At 37.8% G+C, this 19,220-nt stretch overlaps 1 protein-coding gene across 1 annotated transcript in view; it reads left to right on the top strand.

Annotated features, from left to right (window-relative positions):
• The window catches only part of SEC22A (SEC22 homolog A, vesicle trafficking protein), a 68,449-nt gene that overhangs the window by 32,169 nt on the left and 17,060 nt on the right, over positions 1 to 19,220 (top strand). Inside the window, exon 5 of the mRNA XM_028505034.2 lies at positions 11,087 to 11,202. Coding sequence (XP_028360835.1) covers positions 11,087 to 11,202 — 116 coding nt within the window. The remainder of the gene's footprint in view (positions 1 to 11,086; positions 11,203 to 19,220) is intronic.

Here is a 19,220-nt window from a genome sequence, read left to right on the forward strand (position 1 = left end):
ATATACAAAAGAATGAAGTTGGACTCCTACTTCTCAGGCTGTCTACAAACTAACTCAGAATGGATCAAGGACCTAAATTTAACAGTTAAAACTATAAAACTCTTAAAAGAAAACAAAGGTATAAATCTTTGTGACTTTGTATTAGGCAAAGTTTTTTTATTTAACACCAAAAGCACAGTGAAAAAATAAAAAATAGGTAAGGTGAAAAAAATCACCAAAATTAAAAATCCTTCTGCCCTGGCCAGGTGGCTCAGTTGGTTAGAATGTCGTCCTTATATGCCACAGTTGTGAGTTCAGTCCCCCGTTCAGGGCACATACAAGAATTAACCAGTAAACACATAAATAAGTGGAACAACAAACTGATGTGTCGCTCTCTCCTTTCTATCTCTCTCTCAAATCAATAAATAAAAAGAATCTTTGTTCTTCAAAAGACATAATTAAGAAATTGAAAAGACAATCCACAGACAGAAAATATTTGCAAAATATGTATCTTCTAAGGGATTTGTATCCAGAATATATAAAACTGAACAATTAAAAAGAAAACAACCCAATTTTAAAAAGGGAAAAGGATTTGAATAGATGATTCTACAGAAAAAATGTGTAACTGGCTAATTAGCACATGAAAATTGCTCAACATTCATAGTCATTAGTGAAATGCAAAAGAAAATGATAAAAAGATACTACTTTCACCCACAAGGATGGCTATAATAAAAAAATACAGGCAATAACAAGTGTTAGTAAGGATGTGGAGAAATTAGAACCCTCATATGTTGCTAGTGGGGCTGTAAAGTAATGCACCTGCTTTGGAAAATAGAGTGGAAGTTCCTTAAAAATGTAAACATAGGGTTACCATATAACCCAGCAATTCTGTTCCCAAGTACATAACCCAGAGAATTAAATATGTATGTCTAAACAAAAATGTGGACATGAGTGTTTCTAACATTATTCATAGCAACTGAAAAGGGGAAACACCCAAATGTTCCATCAGCTGACGGATGAATAAACAAAGTGTGGTATTCCATGCAATGGATATTATTAAGCAGTAAAAAGGAATAAATTATTGATACATGGTACAATGTGTATGAACCTTAAAAACACTGTGCTATGTGAGAGAAGCATATAGAAAAGGACACATATTTAAAGTTGCATTTTTACAAAGTGTCCAGAATAGGCAAATCCATAGATACCAAAAATAGAGTAGTGGCTGAGAGGAGCTGGAGGGATGGAGGAAAGAGGCAGTGACTGCTACTAATTGTTATGAGGGTTTTTTTGGAATAATAAAAATGTTGTGGAATTAGATGATTATGATAGTTCAAAACTGTGAATATACTAAAAACTTCTGAATTATGCACTTCAACGGGTGAAATTTATTGCCTGTTAAAAATGTGGATTATATTCCAATTTTTAAAATCACTAGTAAATGGAATTATTACTTTGAAGACTATTTACAGTAGTGATGGAGTAGTTAATTTAGACCAGTAGTTCCACTGAATGCATGTAGAAAAGCTGAGTGGAATGTATGATATTCTGTAGAATGTATAGGTCTGATATATAATGTAGAAGTTAATCTAAAATGTAATCTTCCTGAAGTCTTTGATAACTAAAATATTACTGGGATACAGAGGAAGATGGAGGCCTAGGGAGATAAGCCCGGTGTTTGGAGCAATTTTTTCCTTTGGGGCTTATACCAGTTCTGGAGGGACCAGCTGACAGCTTCTCAACACTTGGGAGACGGGAGACGGATTAGAGAGCAGGGCCCTCCAAGGTGGCAAACTTTATGAGAAACCCTCCCTCCCAGTTTTGGATTAGAACTTTGGATGCCTGTACTCCAGGAATGTGGGTAGACAGGAATATGCAACAGGCAGGCTTTTACTGGGACTGAAGCTTAGTTTTGAATCATGTTGGTCTCTGAAATTGAATTGAACTGATTCCACAGTGTTATCCTCCAAAGATCCTGAAAGAGGCAAATCTCTCCCCTGGAAGAAATAGTCTCATAAACTTCAAATTATGTCTACAAGATTTTGAAAATAGAATCTTTGGCAAATAATGATAAATAGCCAGGCACTGGAAGAGACTAAACTATATGAACACAAACCATCAGAACCAACCTTCCCACTCTACCTCTTCTCTCCCCTCCTGCCCCTCCCTATCCTCCCTCTCTTTCTCCCCTGCCCTGCTTTCCTCTACCTTCCTCTTCCCTCCCCTCCCTTACCCTCCCTTGCCTTCCCTCTCATTAAAACCATGGAAGCCAGAGGACAACTTAATGATATCCTCTAAAGGAAAAAAAGAAAATAACTGCAAATGTAGAATTCTGTGCTCAACAAAAATATTCTGAAAGAGTGAAGTGACAAGAGTAGAAGATATCCTGCTATTGTTCCTGATTCTGGTCTTAGCAGGGAAAGCGTTCAGTCTCTCACAGTTAATATGACGTTAACTTAGGGTTTTTATGTAGGTGCTTTTTTTTTTAATCAGGTAGAGGAAATGCCCTTATATTCCCAGATTGATGAGCAATTTTTATCAAGAACGTAAGTTGTATTCTGTCAGATGTTTTGTCTGCATTTATTGACATGATTGTATCATTTTTCTTTTTGAAAGCTTTATATGGTGAATTGCTTTGATTGCTTTTCAGATATTTAACCACCTTGCACTTCTGTAAAAAGCTCCACTTGATCATGATGTGTTGTCCTTTTTATATATTGTCAGATCTAATTTACTAAAATTTTGTTAAGATATTTTGTATCTGTGTTTATGAGGGAATTAATTTGTAGTTTTCCTGTTTCTCTTTGTCATGTTTTTGACTAGTTTTGCTCTCAGAGTAAAGCTGGCTTCATAAAATAAGTTGGGAGGTATTACCTCTTCTTCAATTTTGAGGAAGTGTTTCTGTAAAATTTTCATTTCTTTTTTAAACGTTTAGTACAGTGAAGACTTTCAAGCCTCTAGTTTTCTTTGTGGGAAGGTTTTTTAACTACAAATCAATTTCTTTGATGGATTTAAGTTTATTCAGGTTATCTGTTTATCTTGAGTGAGTTTAGTAGCAGTTTGTTTCTTTTAAGGAATCAAAGGAATTTGTTTATTTCACCTAAGTTACTGAATTTTTGGCATAAAGTTAGTATTTCCATATCCTTTAATATTTGTAGAATTGTCATTATGCCATCCTCATTTTTTATATTTGTAATTTTTCACTTGCATTTTTCTTATGATCAGTCTTATTAGAGTTTATCATTTTCATTGATTTTCTTAAAAAACCAGCTTTCCTTTTCATTGACTTTATTTTTTAAATTTTTTATTTCCTTGATTCATGTTTTGCTCCTATTGCTTCCTATTGTCAGCTTACATAGGATTTAATTTGTTCTTCTTTTTCTAGATTCTTAAGGTAGAATTTGAGAGCATCTTTTTAATACAGACATTTAGTACTATATTATCTCCCTTTAAATACTGCTTTAACTATATTTCAAAAATTTTAACATATTGTATCTTTACTCTCATTCTGTTCAAAATGCTTTTTAATTTTACTTTTGATTTCTTTTTGTGATCCCTAGATTATTTATAAATATGTTAAATAGTTTTAAATATTTAGAGATTTTTCCAAATATTTTTGTTATTGTTTTCTAATTTAATTCCATTGTGGCCAAATAACAAATTTTATATGATTTTAATTATTTTACATTTATTGAAGTTTTTAAAAAATATATTTTATTGATTATGCTGTTACAGTTGTCCCATTCCTTCCCTTTATTCCCCTCCACCCTGCACACCCTCTCCCACCCACATCCCCCCCCTTTAGTTCATGTCCATGGGTTGTGCATATAAGTTCTTTGGCGTCTACATTTTCTATACTATTCTCACCCTCCCCCTGTCTATTTTATGCCTACCAATTATAATTCTTATTCCCTCTACCTTCCTCCACCCCCATTCTTCCCCTCCACCTCCCTACTGATAACCCTCCATATGATCTCCATTTCTATTCTTGTTCTAGTTGTTTGCTTAGTTTTTGTTTTTGTTTTTAGGTTCAGTTGTTGATAGTTGTCAGTTTGTTGTCCTTTTACTGTTCATAGTTTTTTATCTTCTTTTTCTTTCTTTTTTTAAAGATTTTATTTATTTATTTTTTTAGAGAGGGAAAGGAGGGAGACAGAGAGGGAGAGAGAAATATCAATGTGTGGTTGCTGGGGGTCATGGCCTGCAACCCAGGCATGTATCCTGGCTGGGAAATGAACCTGCGACACTTTGGTTTGCAGTATCTTCTTTTTTTAAGATAAGTCCCTTTAACATTTCATATAATAAGGGCTTGGTGAGGATGAATTCCTTTAACTTGACATTATCTGGGAAGCACTTTATCTGCCCTCCCATTCTAAATGATAGTTTTGCTGGATAGAGTAATCTTGGATGTAGGTCCTTGCCTTTCATGACTTCAAATACTTCTTTCCGGCCCCTTGCCTGTAAAGTTTCTTTTGAGAAATCAGCTGATAGTGTTATGGGGACTCCTTTGTATGTAACTCTCTCCTTTCCTCTTGCTGCTTTTAAGATTCTCTCCGTATCTTTAATCTTGAGTAACTTAATGATGATGTGCCTTGCTGCATTCCTCCTTGTGTCCAACTTCTTTGGGACTCTCTGGGCTTCCTTGACTTCCTGGAAGTCTATTTCCTTCACCAGATTGGGGAACTTTTCCTTCATTATTTGTTCAAGTAAGTTTTCAACTTCTTGCTCTTCTCCTTCTGACACTGCTATGATTTGAATGTTGGAGTGCTTGAATTGTCCCAGAGGTTCCTAAGCCTCTCCTCATTTTTTTGAATTCTTGTTTCTTCATTCTGTTCTGGTTGGATGTTTATTTTTTCCTTTTGTTACAAATCATTGATTTCAGTCCCGGTTTCTTTCCCTTCACTGTTGGTTCCCTGTATGTTTTCCTTTGTTTTCACTTTGTGTAGCCTTCATTTCATCCTTCATTTTGCAACCAAACTCAATAATTTCTGTGAGCATCCTGATTACCAGTGTTTTAAACTCTACATCTGACAGGTTGTCTATCTTCTTGTCACTTCATTCTTTTTCTGGAGTTTTGCTCTGTTCTTTCATTTGGGTCTTATTTCTTCGTCTCAGTGTACCTGTTATGTGGTAAAGGGTGGAGCCTTAAGTATTCACCAGGGTGGGGCAACCCTCCTTGCTGCTTTGTGGTGCTATCTTTGGGGGAGGGGTCCGAGAGGGAACCATGCTGTTTGCTTGGCTCTTGCCCTGCTTTCAGTCATCCCCCCCACTACCCACAAGCAAATGGCTCTTCTGGTGCTAATTCTGGGGTGTGTGTGGGTTTGTGTACATTCTAGGACCCTGTGGGTCTCCCCAACCAACTCTCCTGTGAGGCTGGGAGTTTCTTCCACCACTGAAACCCCCACGGGTTTTTCAGTCAGAGGTTTGTTTGCTTTATTTCCACCATGCTGGAACCCTGGGTTTCACAGTCTGTCTAGCTCCCTAGTTGTTCCTCCCAGTTTATCCTCACAGAAATGTGGGCCTGCCAGGGATGGCCTCACCCACCTGGTCCTCTAGTCACTGCCTTGCCACTCATCCTCTCCACTCCAGCTGCCCCTCTGTGCCCCTCCTACTGGTCTGGATGAGTGTTCCTTCTTTAACTCCTTGGTTGTTGAACTTCCATACAGTTCAGTTTTTGACAGTTCTGGTTATTTTTTGTTTTTAAATTTGTTGACCTTCTTTAGTTGTATGAGGAGACAAAGTGTATCTACTGATACCTCCATCTTGGCTGGAAGTCTTCATTGGATTTTTGGAAGGATGGAATGAGATTGTATATAGAAAGCACTTGGTGCCTGACACAGTGCCTTGTATATTGAGAAGAGCCACTGTTAGCAGGAGGAGTAGAGGCAGTAATAGTAGTAGTAGATGCTGTTAATATTTGCTTCTCTCATTTACATATCCATGTTTGTGTTCTTTTTCTCTGCATGGAATGCAGTTTTTCTCATTTGTACTTGTCTAAATTTTGTCTTCAAAGTTCTTCACTAGTTCTCTACCACAGTGTCATTGCTTTCTCCCTAGGTATCTTTCCTCTTGAGAATTCCTGAACTCTTTTTGTTTAGAATACTTACTACTTTCATATGCTTATCTGTCTGTCCACTTCCCCTTAAAAGGTGAGAAATGCCTTGGGGGCAGATTGCATATTTCATTTTTCATACTTTCTAAGGCACAGCATCTTACATAGAATTGTGCCAAAAAGTATTTGTTGAATAAATAAGTGTCGGCAAGAGTAACACCTGCTTGAGTGTGGTTGATAGGGTAATGATATGGGTGTAATAATTTAAAGTTTTAATTTGAACATTTCACCTAAAATGTCATCTGGTGTGCTTGAGTCTGATATTGTTATGTTATAGAATTACATGCTTATGATTTTATAATAAAAGATTTTGTAATAAAAAAGGGGTATTTTTTTTGTTGGGCATTGTATATTACTCACTATAATCAATAGCCCTTTGACTCCAAGGAGCTTACTCTTACTTCTTTAGGAACTTCTGTAAATTCTTCATTAATCATTGGTACATTTTGAGAAAAAAATTTTTTGTCACAGAAATGACGCTGTTGGGCCCAAGGAAACTAATTAAATAAAGGCCCTGTGGCAGAACACAATATTAGCAAAAACTGACCAAATGACAGTGCTTTGGATTCAGCAGATATTTTTCTGTGTTATCTCTCATTTGTTATTGCTCCAAAGCCACTCTGTTCCTAATGGTGACTATCTTGGTACCAAACTGAACTGTGAAGTAAGCATGTGTGAATAACAATGGATCTAAAATCCATTTTACTGGGGGAAAATAGCCATAAAATATAATACATTAAAAATGCAATTAGCCCTGGCTGGCTTAGCTCAGTGGATTGAGCACGGGCTGGGAACTAAAGTGTCCCAGGTTTGATTCCCAGCCAGGGTACATTCCTGGGTTGCAGGCCATATCCCCCAGCAACCGCACATTGATGTTTCTCTCCCTCTCTCTCTCTCCCCCCTCCCTAAAAATGGATGAATAAAATCTTTATAAAAAAAATGCAATTAAATATCTCATTCAGTTTGTCATAACTGAGAGATTGTCTTAAGGAGTGTCATCTTCATTTTGTATGCAGATAGGTGTTCTCTGGTGACCATTCCCACAAGTTGGGAAATGGGTAGGCTGAGAGGGAATCTCCACTTGAGAGTTTGGCACTGCTCCAGCCTGTCCTTCAGCATAATACATACCTTGTCCTTGTTAAAGGAGGTTTGCCATTTGCCTTCATGCCTTGAAAAATATTTTTGGTCATTTTGAAATAATTGATTCATAAATGGTATACTATCATTATATAGAGAGTGCTCCAAGGCCAAGAGGCAAGTGTTAGAAACAATAAATATTTAATTTATATAGACATATTATTTATTTCTTAAATAGATATTGATCAACACATTAAAATGGTAATATTTTTCTTTTTTTAATATATTTTATTGATTATGCCATTACAGTTGTCCCATTTTCCCCCTTCACTCCCCTCCACCCTGTACAACCTCTCCCACCCATATCCCCCCTTTAGTCATGTCCATGTGTCATAATTATAAGTTCTTTAGCTTTTACATTTCCCATACTATTCTTACCCTCCCCCCATCTATTTTCAACCTACATTCTATTTTACTTATTCTCTGTACCTTTTCCCCCTCTCTACTCCTCCCACTCCCCTGTTGCTAACCCTCCATGTGATCTCCATTTCTGTGGTTCTGTTCCTGTTCTAGTTGTTTGCATAGTTTCTTTTGGTTTTGCTTTAGGTGTGGTTGTTAATAATTGTGAGTTTGCTGTCATTTTACTATACATGTTTTTTCTTTATCTTCTTTTCTTAGATAAGTCCCTTTAACATTTCATAAAATAAGGGCTTGGTGATGATGAATTCCTTTAACTTGACCTTATCTGAGAAGCACTTTATCTGCCCTTCCATTCTAAATGAGAGCTTTGCTGGATAGAGCAATCTGGGATGTAGGTCCTTGTCTTTCATGACTTGGAATACTTCTTTCCAGCCCCTTCTTGCCTGTAAGGTCTCTTTGGAGAAATCAGCTGACAGTCTGATGGGAACTCCTTTGTAGGTTACTGTCCCCTTATCTCTTTGCTGCTTCTAGGATTCTCTCCTTCATTTTTACCTTGGCTAATGTAATTATGATGTGCCTTGGTGTGTTTCTTCTTGGGTCCAACTTCTTTGTGGCTCTCTGAGCTTCCTGGATTTCTTGGAAGACTATTTCCTTTGCCAGATTGGGGAAGTTCTCCTTTATTATTTGTTCAAATACGTGCTCAATCTGTTGCTTTTCCTCTTCCCCTTCTGGTACCCCTATAATTCGGATGTTGGAATGTTTAAAGATGTCCTGGAGGCTCCTAAGCTTCTCCTCATTTTTTTGAATTCTTATTTCTTCATGCTTTCCTGCTTGGTTGTTTCTTTCTTCCTTCTGGTCCACTCTATTGTTTTGAGACCCAGTTTTCTTCCCTTCACTATTGGCTCTCCGTGTATCTTCCTTCATCTCTTTTATGGTAACCTGCATTTTTTCATCTAATTTGCGCCCAAAATCAACCAATTCCATGAGCTTTCTGATCACCAGTGTTTTGAACTGTGCATCTGATAGATTGGCTATTTATTGGTCGCTCAAAAGGATGAGTCCTGTGGGACTTATCTGTTCTTCTGTTGGAGACATGTCTCTCCCTGTCTCTCCTTTTTTCTTTTAAGTCTGGTCTCTCTTGTTACTGTGAGGGGCGGAGCCTTAGGTGTTCAACGGGGCTGGGCACCCCAGTCGCTAGATTGTGACGTTATATGTTGGGGCAGGGGCGGGAGTGGGGGCGGGAGGGAACAATGGCAGTAGTTCCGTTCTCCTGGGATCTCAGTCCCTTCTCTGGGATCTTGGGTTGCGAGCTCTGCCCTGGTCCATAATTGCCGCCTCACTGGATCCACCAGCCGCTGCTTGCATACTCGGGGTCCACAGCTGTGATCTTGCTCGCCCCAGAGGGCTTACACACCGAGTTTGCGCCAAGTTATCCCCGACCTCCGCGCCCTGCTGACCCTCGCCCACCCGGCTCCTCCTCTCCACCCCTCTTACCGGTCTGGATGAACGGGTCTACTTCAACTTCTTGGCTGTCTGACTTCCATTCAGATAAATTCTCTGTCAGTTCTGGGTGTTATTCTAGCTCTAAATTGTTGTTGTTCTAATCTTGGTTGTGCATGGAGGTACAGTGCGTCCACCTATGCCTCCATCTTGCCAGAAGGGTAATATTTTTCTATTCAAGAATGGCCGTACCGTACTTGACCATAAAATGTTGTGTGTGGGTTTTTTTTAGTTATAATATAGAATATTATTTGGGGATTTTTGTAAGGTAAACTTGTTTTGTGTACTGCAGAAGTGTGATTATGCAATCTATTCAGTTGTCAGGTGGTTTTATGCTTGAGGCCCATGTTGAGGATTTCTTTTTTTTGTTAAAGGCCAGTTCTTCCTTATTACTGAGGGAGGACTTTGGGGAGGGATGGAAGAAGATTGCAAAACATGACTAATTAGTAGACCAGTTGGATAGATTTTTAAATTGTGAGATATTTTTCTTTACTGATATAAAATTTGATATCAGCACTTTACAAAGGCATTTAATTTTTTGTTTTCATAATAGAATCTGAAGAAAATTGATTGGGAAACTATGTAGTAAGCTTGGATACAGAAGACATTTTTTAAAATGTTACCCCATATTAGCATTCTCTGCTGAACTTGAGGAATAAATACCTTTTTGTGATGTGTGGGTTTTGTGTTTTTATTAACTATGTAGGGAAGCTTTTCTGCTGAAATGGCTGAATGTAAGTTGCAAAGATTTAAGCCCTTTCTTATATCAGCATTCCACCTCATTAACTTCATTGTTAGAGCCTTCACACTGCAGTGATTTAAATAAAACGATCCAAATGTAGTTCTGTTGTCTTCTCTTTCCATCTGTCTCTTTTTTGAGGTCTGTATGATTATGTATTTAGTTTTGTGTTTTCATGTAGACTTGGTTGTTAATTGTGTTAAGTGCAAGACTATGATGAAGGGAAACTATTGTATAACTAAGTGTCTCACAGTATTGAAGCCCTAGGTGATATGGAAATGTGTTTATAAGGATAAACTGGTCACTTCTTCAGCCAGTGTTCTATCATTTGTATCTTCAGATGGTCCTCAGAGACCAGGTGCTTTACAGCTGTAAGACTCCATTGTATTGTGGAGTTCAGATTGGTGATTGCAGTTGACCCTTGGACGGCACAGGCTGCTGACGCCTGTGCAGTCAAAAATCCGTGTGTAACTTTTGACGCCACCAAAACTTAACTACTAATAGCCCACCATTGAGTGGAAACCTTACTGATAACAAACAGTTGAATAATAAATAGTTAATTTTTTATGTTATATGGATTATGTATTCTTACATTAAAGTGAGCTAGAGAAAGATGTTATTGAGAAAATCATAAGGAAGAGAAAATTTATTTGAAGTACTGTATGTATTTATTGAAAAAAAAATCCAGGTCTAAGTGGACCCACACAGTTTAAATCTGTGTTGTTCAAGGATCAACTGTATATATGAGCTTTCATATGTATCTTCTGGTATTTATAGGCCTGGAACCCAAAAAAGGGAGAGCTTTGCTTAAAAGCAACCTATGTTTGTCCTTTGAAATGTTCTGTAAGCATTTTTGGCAAAAGTAGGAATTATGCAATGAATTAGCAATAAAAGTCACCTTTGCAAATCTTTGCAACTACTTGCAAATGGTTAACATATTTAGGGAGTAAGGCTTTTTCTACATGATTTACTACTGATGTGAGCACTCCTTAGCAGTATATATTCCAAATGCAAGTTTGATGTCTTCATTAAAAATGTAGAGACAAATTAGTTAATATAACCTGAGTTTGGTGATGAAGCTGGCATGTTGTTAGACATTTTGCATTTTAAAAAATAGTTAATTACCAAGATATATCATTAGATAATTTTATGGAGATTAATCTATATTTGACTATTTAAATTGAACGATGAATTTCATTTTACCTAAGTTTAGGTATTGACATCAGATAATGATGATAATTTCTAACCATTTTATTTTCCAGCTCACCAGCGACTGGAACCAGCAACTCTGTCAGGGATTGTGGCATTTATCCTTAGTCTTTTATGTGGAGCTCTGAATTTAATTCGAGGCTTTCATGCCATAGAAAGTCTCCTGCAGGTACTGTACTACTTTTGCAATTTCAGGTGACTAGTGTCCATTGAATCTGCTTGTTACACAGAATTGATTTGGTTTGATTATTAGTACAATCTACAATGTATGCCCAGATATTGTATTATTTATACATGCCTTAGTGTCCCCTTCCTCTAAAAACACTTCAAAAAAAAATCCCACTGATTTCTAGTTGACTGTCTCAATTAACACGTATTTACTATCTATCCCACAAGAGGCACTATTTATGGGTACTTTGGGGGCACTAAGATATGTGTGACATAGGCCCTGCAGTCTCAGAGCTTAGAGTTGAACTTGGGAAGCAAAGAAGCCCACAAATAAAGCCAAGTGCCAACTATACAGAGCGCAGAAGTGGAGCACACTTCAGAGTGTGCAGCTTTTCTTTCCCTTGTTAATACTTGCTTTCTCTGAAGATGTTCTGACACTTCCACACTGTAAATCAGATCTCTCTTTAGGGGAGTCAGCATTAAATTCTAAAACCCACTCCACACGCTTTATATTCTGTTTTAAATTGCTGTTAGCTTGGGAAACACTCAGAGTACCATCCTGAGTACCCTCTGAATGTTCTCAGCTCTGTGACACCCATAGCAGAGGACATCACAGGTACCAGGAAGCTGCGCTGTCCCTTGAGTGGGGGATGGAGGGGAGCATCTCATTACTTCCCGGCTCCTCTTCCAACCAACCTGGGCCTTCAGGTAAAGCTCCGTTTTCATTTTAGGCACAGGACTGCTGGATATCATTTCTTGGTGTTCTTGCCCTTGTTCCCTAGCCAGGTCAGCTATACTCCAGTAGGAGTTCAATTTGGAGCCAGTTAGTCAACCTGCCAAAAAAGAAACAAAGGCAATTTGGAGACTGTGGACTGAAAAGGCTAATAAATAAGATACTCTTTTGCTTAAAAAGCAAACTTGATGTGGTGGGAAGAACAGTAGTGTTTGTGGAAGAGGAAGAGAGCGTTGGCACAGCTCAGCGACTGATTAACTCTGTGACTTTGAATGGCTCACCTTGCTTTCTGGTTCTCAGTTTCATTGCTCATCAACTGAAGGAGAAGGGGTGGATTTGATGAGTATTTCTTAAAACATGGGACACATTTACCACTAGTTATACAATGGATAACTGTAGACCAGTGATTTTCAGCCTTTTCCATTTCATGGCACACATAAACTAATTACTAAAATTCTGCAGCACACCCAAAAAATATGTTTTGCTGACCTGAGAAAAAAATAAGTATAATTTTGATTAATTCACAATGGATGGGTATCCTTGTGTTGGCTGTTGGCATTTTTAAATTTGACAGTCTAAGGGAAAAGAGGTCAATATCCTACCAAATAGGTATTGCGTGTTTGAAAAATTCTTGTAGCACACCAGTTGAAAATTGCTGCTGTAGATGATAGAGGGGTGAACATTTTTAATTTTAAGAATTAATGCATTTAATATATATTAATATGTAGAATCTGCTTGGTAAGGGATACTAGTTTCTATTAATGATAGAGAAATAAAACCTTCCTTTTAAAATAAACACATTTTAATAGTCAAATTTATGAAATTTATTATATAAATGGTGGTATCATTAGTATTTAGAGTTGGCAAAAATTGTGAAGGTGGTACTTTAAGGTTAAAATGTTCTAGTTAAGAAAATTCTCTGGTTGCCCTGGCTGGCATAGCTCAGTGAATTGAGCGCGAGCTGCGAACCAAAGTGTTGCAGGTTCAATTCCCAGTCAGGGCACATGCCTTGGTTGCAGGCCATGGCCCCCAGCAACCGCACATTGATGTTTCTCTCTCTCTCTCTCTTTCTCCCTCCCTTCCCTCTCTAAAAATAAATAAATAAAATCTTTTAAAAAATAAGTAAAAGAAATCTTTCTTTAAAAAAAATTCTCTGGTTGTTTGAAATTAGCAGATTAATAAATAAGGGTTGAAAAAGTCCTGGGTTGAAAAAAGTTTTCAGAAAAGCCACAGACCCTTACCTTCCCTGACACAGAAGAGAGTACATAAGCTGTGAGACCTGAGGCTTACACCACACTACTCTTAAGTTAAAAATCAGACAGTGCTGTCATGTATCACAAAATATGTTAAAGGAAATTATTTCTTTTAGGCACTCAGCTATCTTATTTCTCTTCTTCCCGAGCTGCTGCTTTTCTTCTTCTTCTGATTTACAACTTTAAGACTATGGGATTGGTATAAACTACAACTTTTCATGCTTTTGAGCTGCTACACCTGAGTAGTGTGTGCCTTGATTCGTAAGAGTTTCATGTTTTCCTTCTGATCAGTAATGTCTTAGACTCATTACCGCTGTTTTTGGGTTTCAGAAGAACGATACAGGCATACCTGGTTTTATTGTACTTCACAGATTTATTTACAAAATGAAGGCAAGACCCTCTATCAGCAAAAAAATTACAGATGGTTTTATTGTGATACTTTGTTGCAGTGTTCTGGAATAGAACCCACAATAAATATTTCCAAGGCATGCCTGTAATCTGATTAAACTAATTACCACCTGTATCTGACTTGTGGCTCTGAAATTTCTTAGACTATTTACATTTTAAAAAGACATCACAGACCAATATCTTACGAACATTAATGCAAAAATCCCCAACAAAATATTAGCAAATTAAATCCAGTGGTGTATAAGAATTACACACCATAACCAAGTGGGATTTATTCTAGTATACAAGGCTGCTTCAACACTTGAAAATCAGTTAATGTAATCCATCACATCAATAGGCTAAACAAAAACCATATCATATAAGTAGATGCAGAAAAAGCATTTGACAATCAAACACCCTCATGAACTCACAGGAAACTAGGAATAAAGGGGAATTCCTCTACTTGATAAAAAGAAAATCTACAGAAATCCTGAGCTAACATCATATTTGATGAGAAGCTAGATGCTTTCTCCCTCAGATTGTGCACAAGGATGTCAACTGTCACTGTTCCTATTCAGCATTGTATTGGAAGACCTAATTAATGCAATTAGACAAGAGAGCAAAAGGTATAAATATTGGGAAGGAAGAAATACCAACTGTCTCTATTCACAAATGGTATACTTGTCTACACAGAAAATCCTAAAGGATCAGTTCCTGGAACTCATAAGTGATTAGTAAGGTCACAGGATCCAAAGTTAATGTATAAAAGTCAGTTGCTTTCCTATATATCAGCAAGGAGTGATTGAAATTTAATATTTGAATAATATCATTTATGTTGGCACTCCCAAAATTGAGGCACTTAATAAATCTAACAAAATATATTCAAGATCTATATGAGGAAAACTATAAAACTCTAATAAAAGAAATCAAGGAAGCTCCAAATAAATGGAGAGATATTCTATGTTCATGGATAGGAAGACTCAATATTGTCAAGATGTTAGTTCTTCCCAAGTTGACCTATAGACTCAACACAATTCTAATCAAAATCCCAGCAGTTATTTTGTGGGTATTGACAAAGTGATTCCAGAATTTATTGGAGAGGCAGAAGACCCAGGATAGCCAATGCAATACTGAAGAAAAAGAAAGAAGACATTCTACCCAACTTGAAGACTTACTATTAAGCTATAATAATTAAGACTGTGTGGTATTGGAAAAGCAATATACAGATAAATCAATGGAATAGAGTTCAGAGCCCAGAAATATACCCTCACAAATATGGTCGACTGTGCTTGACAAAGAAGCAAAGCAATTCAGTGGAGAAAGGATGTTCTTTGCAACAAATGGTGCTGGAACAGCTGAGCATCCACAGGCAAAAACATGAATCTAAACACAGATCTTACAACTTCCACAAAAAATGTTTAACTCAAAATGGATCACAGACCTAAGTGTAAAACATGAAACTATAAAAATTATAAAAGATAATAGAAAAAAACCTATGCAACCTTGAGTTTGGTGATACATTTTTAGATACAACACCAAAAGCATGATTTATGAAAGAAAAACTGGTGAATTAGGCTTAATTGAAAAACTTCTGTTCTATGAAGAACATTAAGAAACTGAAAAGATAAGCCACAGACTAGGAGACAATATTTGGAAAACACATCTGACAAAGGTTTTGTATCCAAAACATACAAAGGGCTCTTAAAACTCAAGAAAACAAACAACCCATTTAAAAAAGAACTTGGCAAAAGAACTTAACAGGTACCCCACAAAAGGACAGGAAAAGATGCTTACATCATAGGTTATTAAGGAATTGCAAATCAAAATATTAAGATATCACTACACATCTATTAGAATGGCAAAAATAAAAACAAAAATCCCTTGACAATACCAAGTGCTGATGAGCATATAGAACAATAGGACCTCTTCATGCATTGCTGATGGGAATGCAAAATGGCACTTCAGGAGACAGTTGGCCTGTTTCTCACAAAGCTAAGCACACCCTTACCATGCAATCCAGAAATCATGCTCCTCAGTATATTTACCCAAATAAGTAGAAAACTTATATCTACACAAAAACCTGCATATGAGTGTATATCTCAGCTTTATTCATAATTTCAAAAAACTGGAAGCATCTATGAAATCTCAAGGTAAATGGATAAACTGTGATGGTCTGTACAATGGAATATTATTCAGTAATGAAAACAAATGAGCTATCAAGCTGTAAAAAAGACATGGCTAAACCTTGAATTTATATTGTTTAATGAAAAAAGCCAGTCTTGAAACTACATGCTATGCATTCCAACTATATGATATTCTGGAAAACATAAAACTATAGGGGCAGTGAGTAAAAGGATGAGTGGTTGCCAGGGCTTTGGAAGGAGGGAGGAAGGCTGACTAGTTGGAACATGAGATTTTTAGGGCAGTGAAACTATTCTGTACATTATGTAGTGGTGGTGGTGGTTATACTTTTCTCAAAACCTAAGAACGTACAATGCAGAGCAAACACCGTATTAGTGCAAGATGTTAATAACAGGAACCTGAGCAGGGGAAAAGGTATATAAGCACTCTACTGCTTAAGTTCCTGTAAACCTAAAACTGCACCGAAGATAAAAATGTATTAATTAAACACACCCTCACAGAGCACATACCAACATTCACACAGGTCAGATAGGGACTCAGAGCCCCAGTCAGAAGGGAACATAGGCTCAATAATCTGATTCATATTTCAAGGTCAGATGTGCAATCTTGTGCCCTCTGTAAACAGTAGTCATACTGAGAAAGCCAGTGAGAGAAGGGGGACCAGGTCCTCCGACCTTGCACCTACCAGTTCCCAACTACTCCCACCAAAGATGGACTGGAAAAATAAGTTTATTTTAATTTACATTAATTTTTATAAATGAGCTCTGGAATGATAAGAAACTAATAAATGTGATGGGAACTGGACCGATGGTAAGCAGAGTGGAAATGAGAATCTTCATGATATAACTTCTTATATGTTATTTTTATTTTTGAACCATGTGAACATATTATTCAGATTTTAAATAATAAAACTGAGTATTCAGGGAAAAGACAACTTTTGTCAAACCAACTTAATAGGTAGATTTCAAGTAATGAAAATTTCAGGCAGAGTAAAGGTAAGTATTTTTGTGAGGAGTAAGGAGATCCTGGGTAGTTTTTCTCTTTTTGTAGCTTCTTCCTGACTCTATCTTAGAGTCCATAGTTCCCTAGAAGCTTCAAGGGTTTTTGTGTTAAACAGATTCTTAAAATTGTGGCGGTGAGGCGTGAAAGGAGCATGAGGTAAATTATGGACAGGGGAGTGGTCTTTTTTATTAGATCATTTATAATTTGGGGACAATCTGGATGCTTGTAACTTTGAAGATGTGTCTTTTTGATATTCGATATGGAATTCTTTCATTTTCACTGATGTTCTACAGTAAATTTACTGCAACAGTGCTGCTTTCTCTTGAGGCAAGAAACTGAATTGGTCCATATGGAATGGTTAGCTACCTGGAAACTAGGGACCTGGTTGTGTTGTTCCCTTAGCATTATTTTCTTTAAATTATATGTTATTGATTATGCTGTTACAGTTGTTCCAATTTTCCCCCCTTTGCCCTCAACCACTCAACACCCCCCACTCCCTCAGACAATCCCCACACCATTGTTCATGTCCATGTGTCATGCATGTAAGTCCTTTGGCTACTCCATTTCCTATACTGTACTTTACATCCCCACAGCTATTCTGGAACTACCTATTTACACTTCTTATTCCTCTCGCTTGTTCACCCATACTCCCTCACCCGCCTTCCATCTGGCAACCATCAAAACCCTCTCTGTATCCATGATTCTGTCTCTATTCTTGTTTGCTTAATTTGTTTTTTAGATTTATTTAATTGTTGATAAATGTGTATTTATTGACATTTCATTGTTTATAGTTTTGATCTTTTTATTTCAAAACATTTTATTTTTTAGAGAGAATGGAAGGGATGGAAAGAAACACCTGTGTGTGTGTGTGTGTGTGTGTGTGAGAGAGAGAGAGAGAGAGAGAGAGAGACATTGATCAGTAGCCTCTCGCATGCCCCAAATGGGAAACCTGGCCCACAACCCAGGATGTGCCCTGACTGGGAATCAAAACCCATGATCTTTTGGTCCACAGGCCAGTGCTCAATCTACTCAGCCACACCAGCCAGGGCTGATTGTCTTTTTCTTGAATAAGTCCTTTTAACATTTCATACAAGAAAGGTTTGGTAATGATGAACTCCTTTAGTTTTTTCTTCTCTGGGAAGCTCTTTATCTGCCCTTCAATTCTAAATGATAGCTTTGCTGAGTAGAGCAAGCTTGGCTGTAGGTCCCTGCTTTTCATGACTTTGAATATTTCTTGCCAATCCCTTCTAGCCTGCAAAGTTTCTTTTGAGAAATCAGCTCATGGTCTTAATAGGAACTCCTTTGTAGGTACCTAACTGCTTTTCTCTTGCTGCTTTTAAGATTCTCTTTCTATCTTTAACCTTTGGCATTTTTTTAAATGATGTGTCTTGGAGTGGGCCTCTTTGCATCCACCTTGTTTGACACTCTCTCTGCTTCCTGGACTTGCATGTCTATTTCCTTCACCAAATTAGGGAAGTGTTCCTTCATTATTTTTTCAAATAGATTTCCAATTTCTTACTCTTTCTCTCCTCCTCCTAGCACCTCTATGATGGGAATGCTAGAACTCTTGATGTTGTCCCAGAGGCTATTTACACTGTCCTCATTTTTTTGGATTCTGTCTTCTTCTCATTGTTCTGACTGGTTGTTTTTGCTTCCTTATGTTCAAAATCATTGATTTGATTCTTGGCCTCATCCACTCTACTGTTGTTCCCCTGTATATTGTTCTTTCTTTCAATTAGTGTATCGTTTGTTTCTGACTGGATCTTTTTTATTCCATTGAGGTCCTCACTAAGTTCCTTGAGCATCCATCCTTATAACCAGTGTTTTGAACCCTGCATGTGATAGATTGCTTATCTCCATTTTGTTTAGCTCTTTTTCTGGAGTTTTGAGCTGTTCTTTCATTTGGGCCATGTTTCTTTGCTCCTTTTGGCAGCGTCCTTGTGTTTGTTTCTATGTACTAGGTAGAGCTGCTTCAACTCCATGTCTTGGTGATGTGGCCTAATGTAGTAGGTGCCCCATAGGGTCCAGTGGCACAGCCTCTCCTATCACCCAAGCTGGGTACTTGAGGTGCACCTTTCATGTGGTCTGAGTACGCTCTCTTCTTATAGTTGAACCCTGGTTGCTGTTGGCAGGTCAATGGGAGGGATTTGCCCAGGCCAGTCTGCTGCAAGGATTGACTGTGACCACTTGCCACCAGCCTCTGCCCTCTGTGGAGGATCAGCTGTGTGGGGGGCAGGGTAGGGTGGTGGTGCTCCAATGTGATCTGTAGCTATCCAGTGGGTGCACAGGCTCTGGAGTTTCCTGGGTGGTGCAGGCCAAGGTCAGCCCCATCATGTGTTCTGCCCAGGTCCACCCTGCCTGAGCTACAAAGCAATCTGAGATGGCTGCTATTTGTGCTTGGCTTGGAGATTCCCATGTGAGGCCAAGCTGTGTATCTAGGCTGGCTGCTGCTAGTGCGCTGCCTGGGGCTCACTGAGAGCAGGTATTCCTTGTTTGACAGGA

Source organism: Phyllostomus discolor, chromosome 2 (genome assembly GCF_004126475.2).
Source record: "Phyllostomus discolor isolate MPI-MPIP mPhyDis1 chromosome 2, mPhyDis1.pri.v3, whole genome shotgun sequence".
Classification (NCBI taxonomy): domain Eukaryota; kingdom Metazoa; phylum Chordata; class Mammalia; order Chiroptera; family Phyllostomidae; genus Phyllostomus; species Phyllostomus discolor.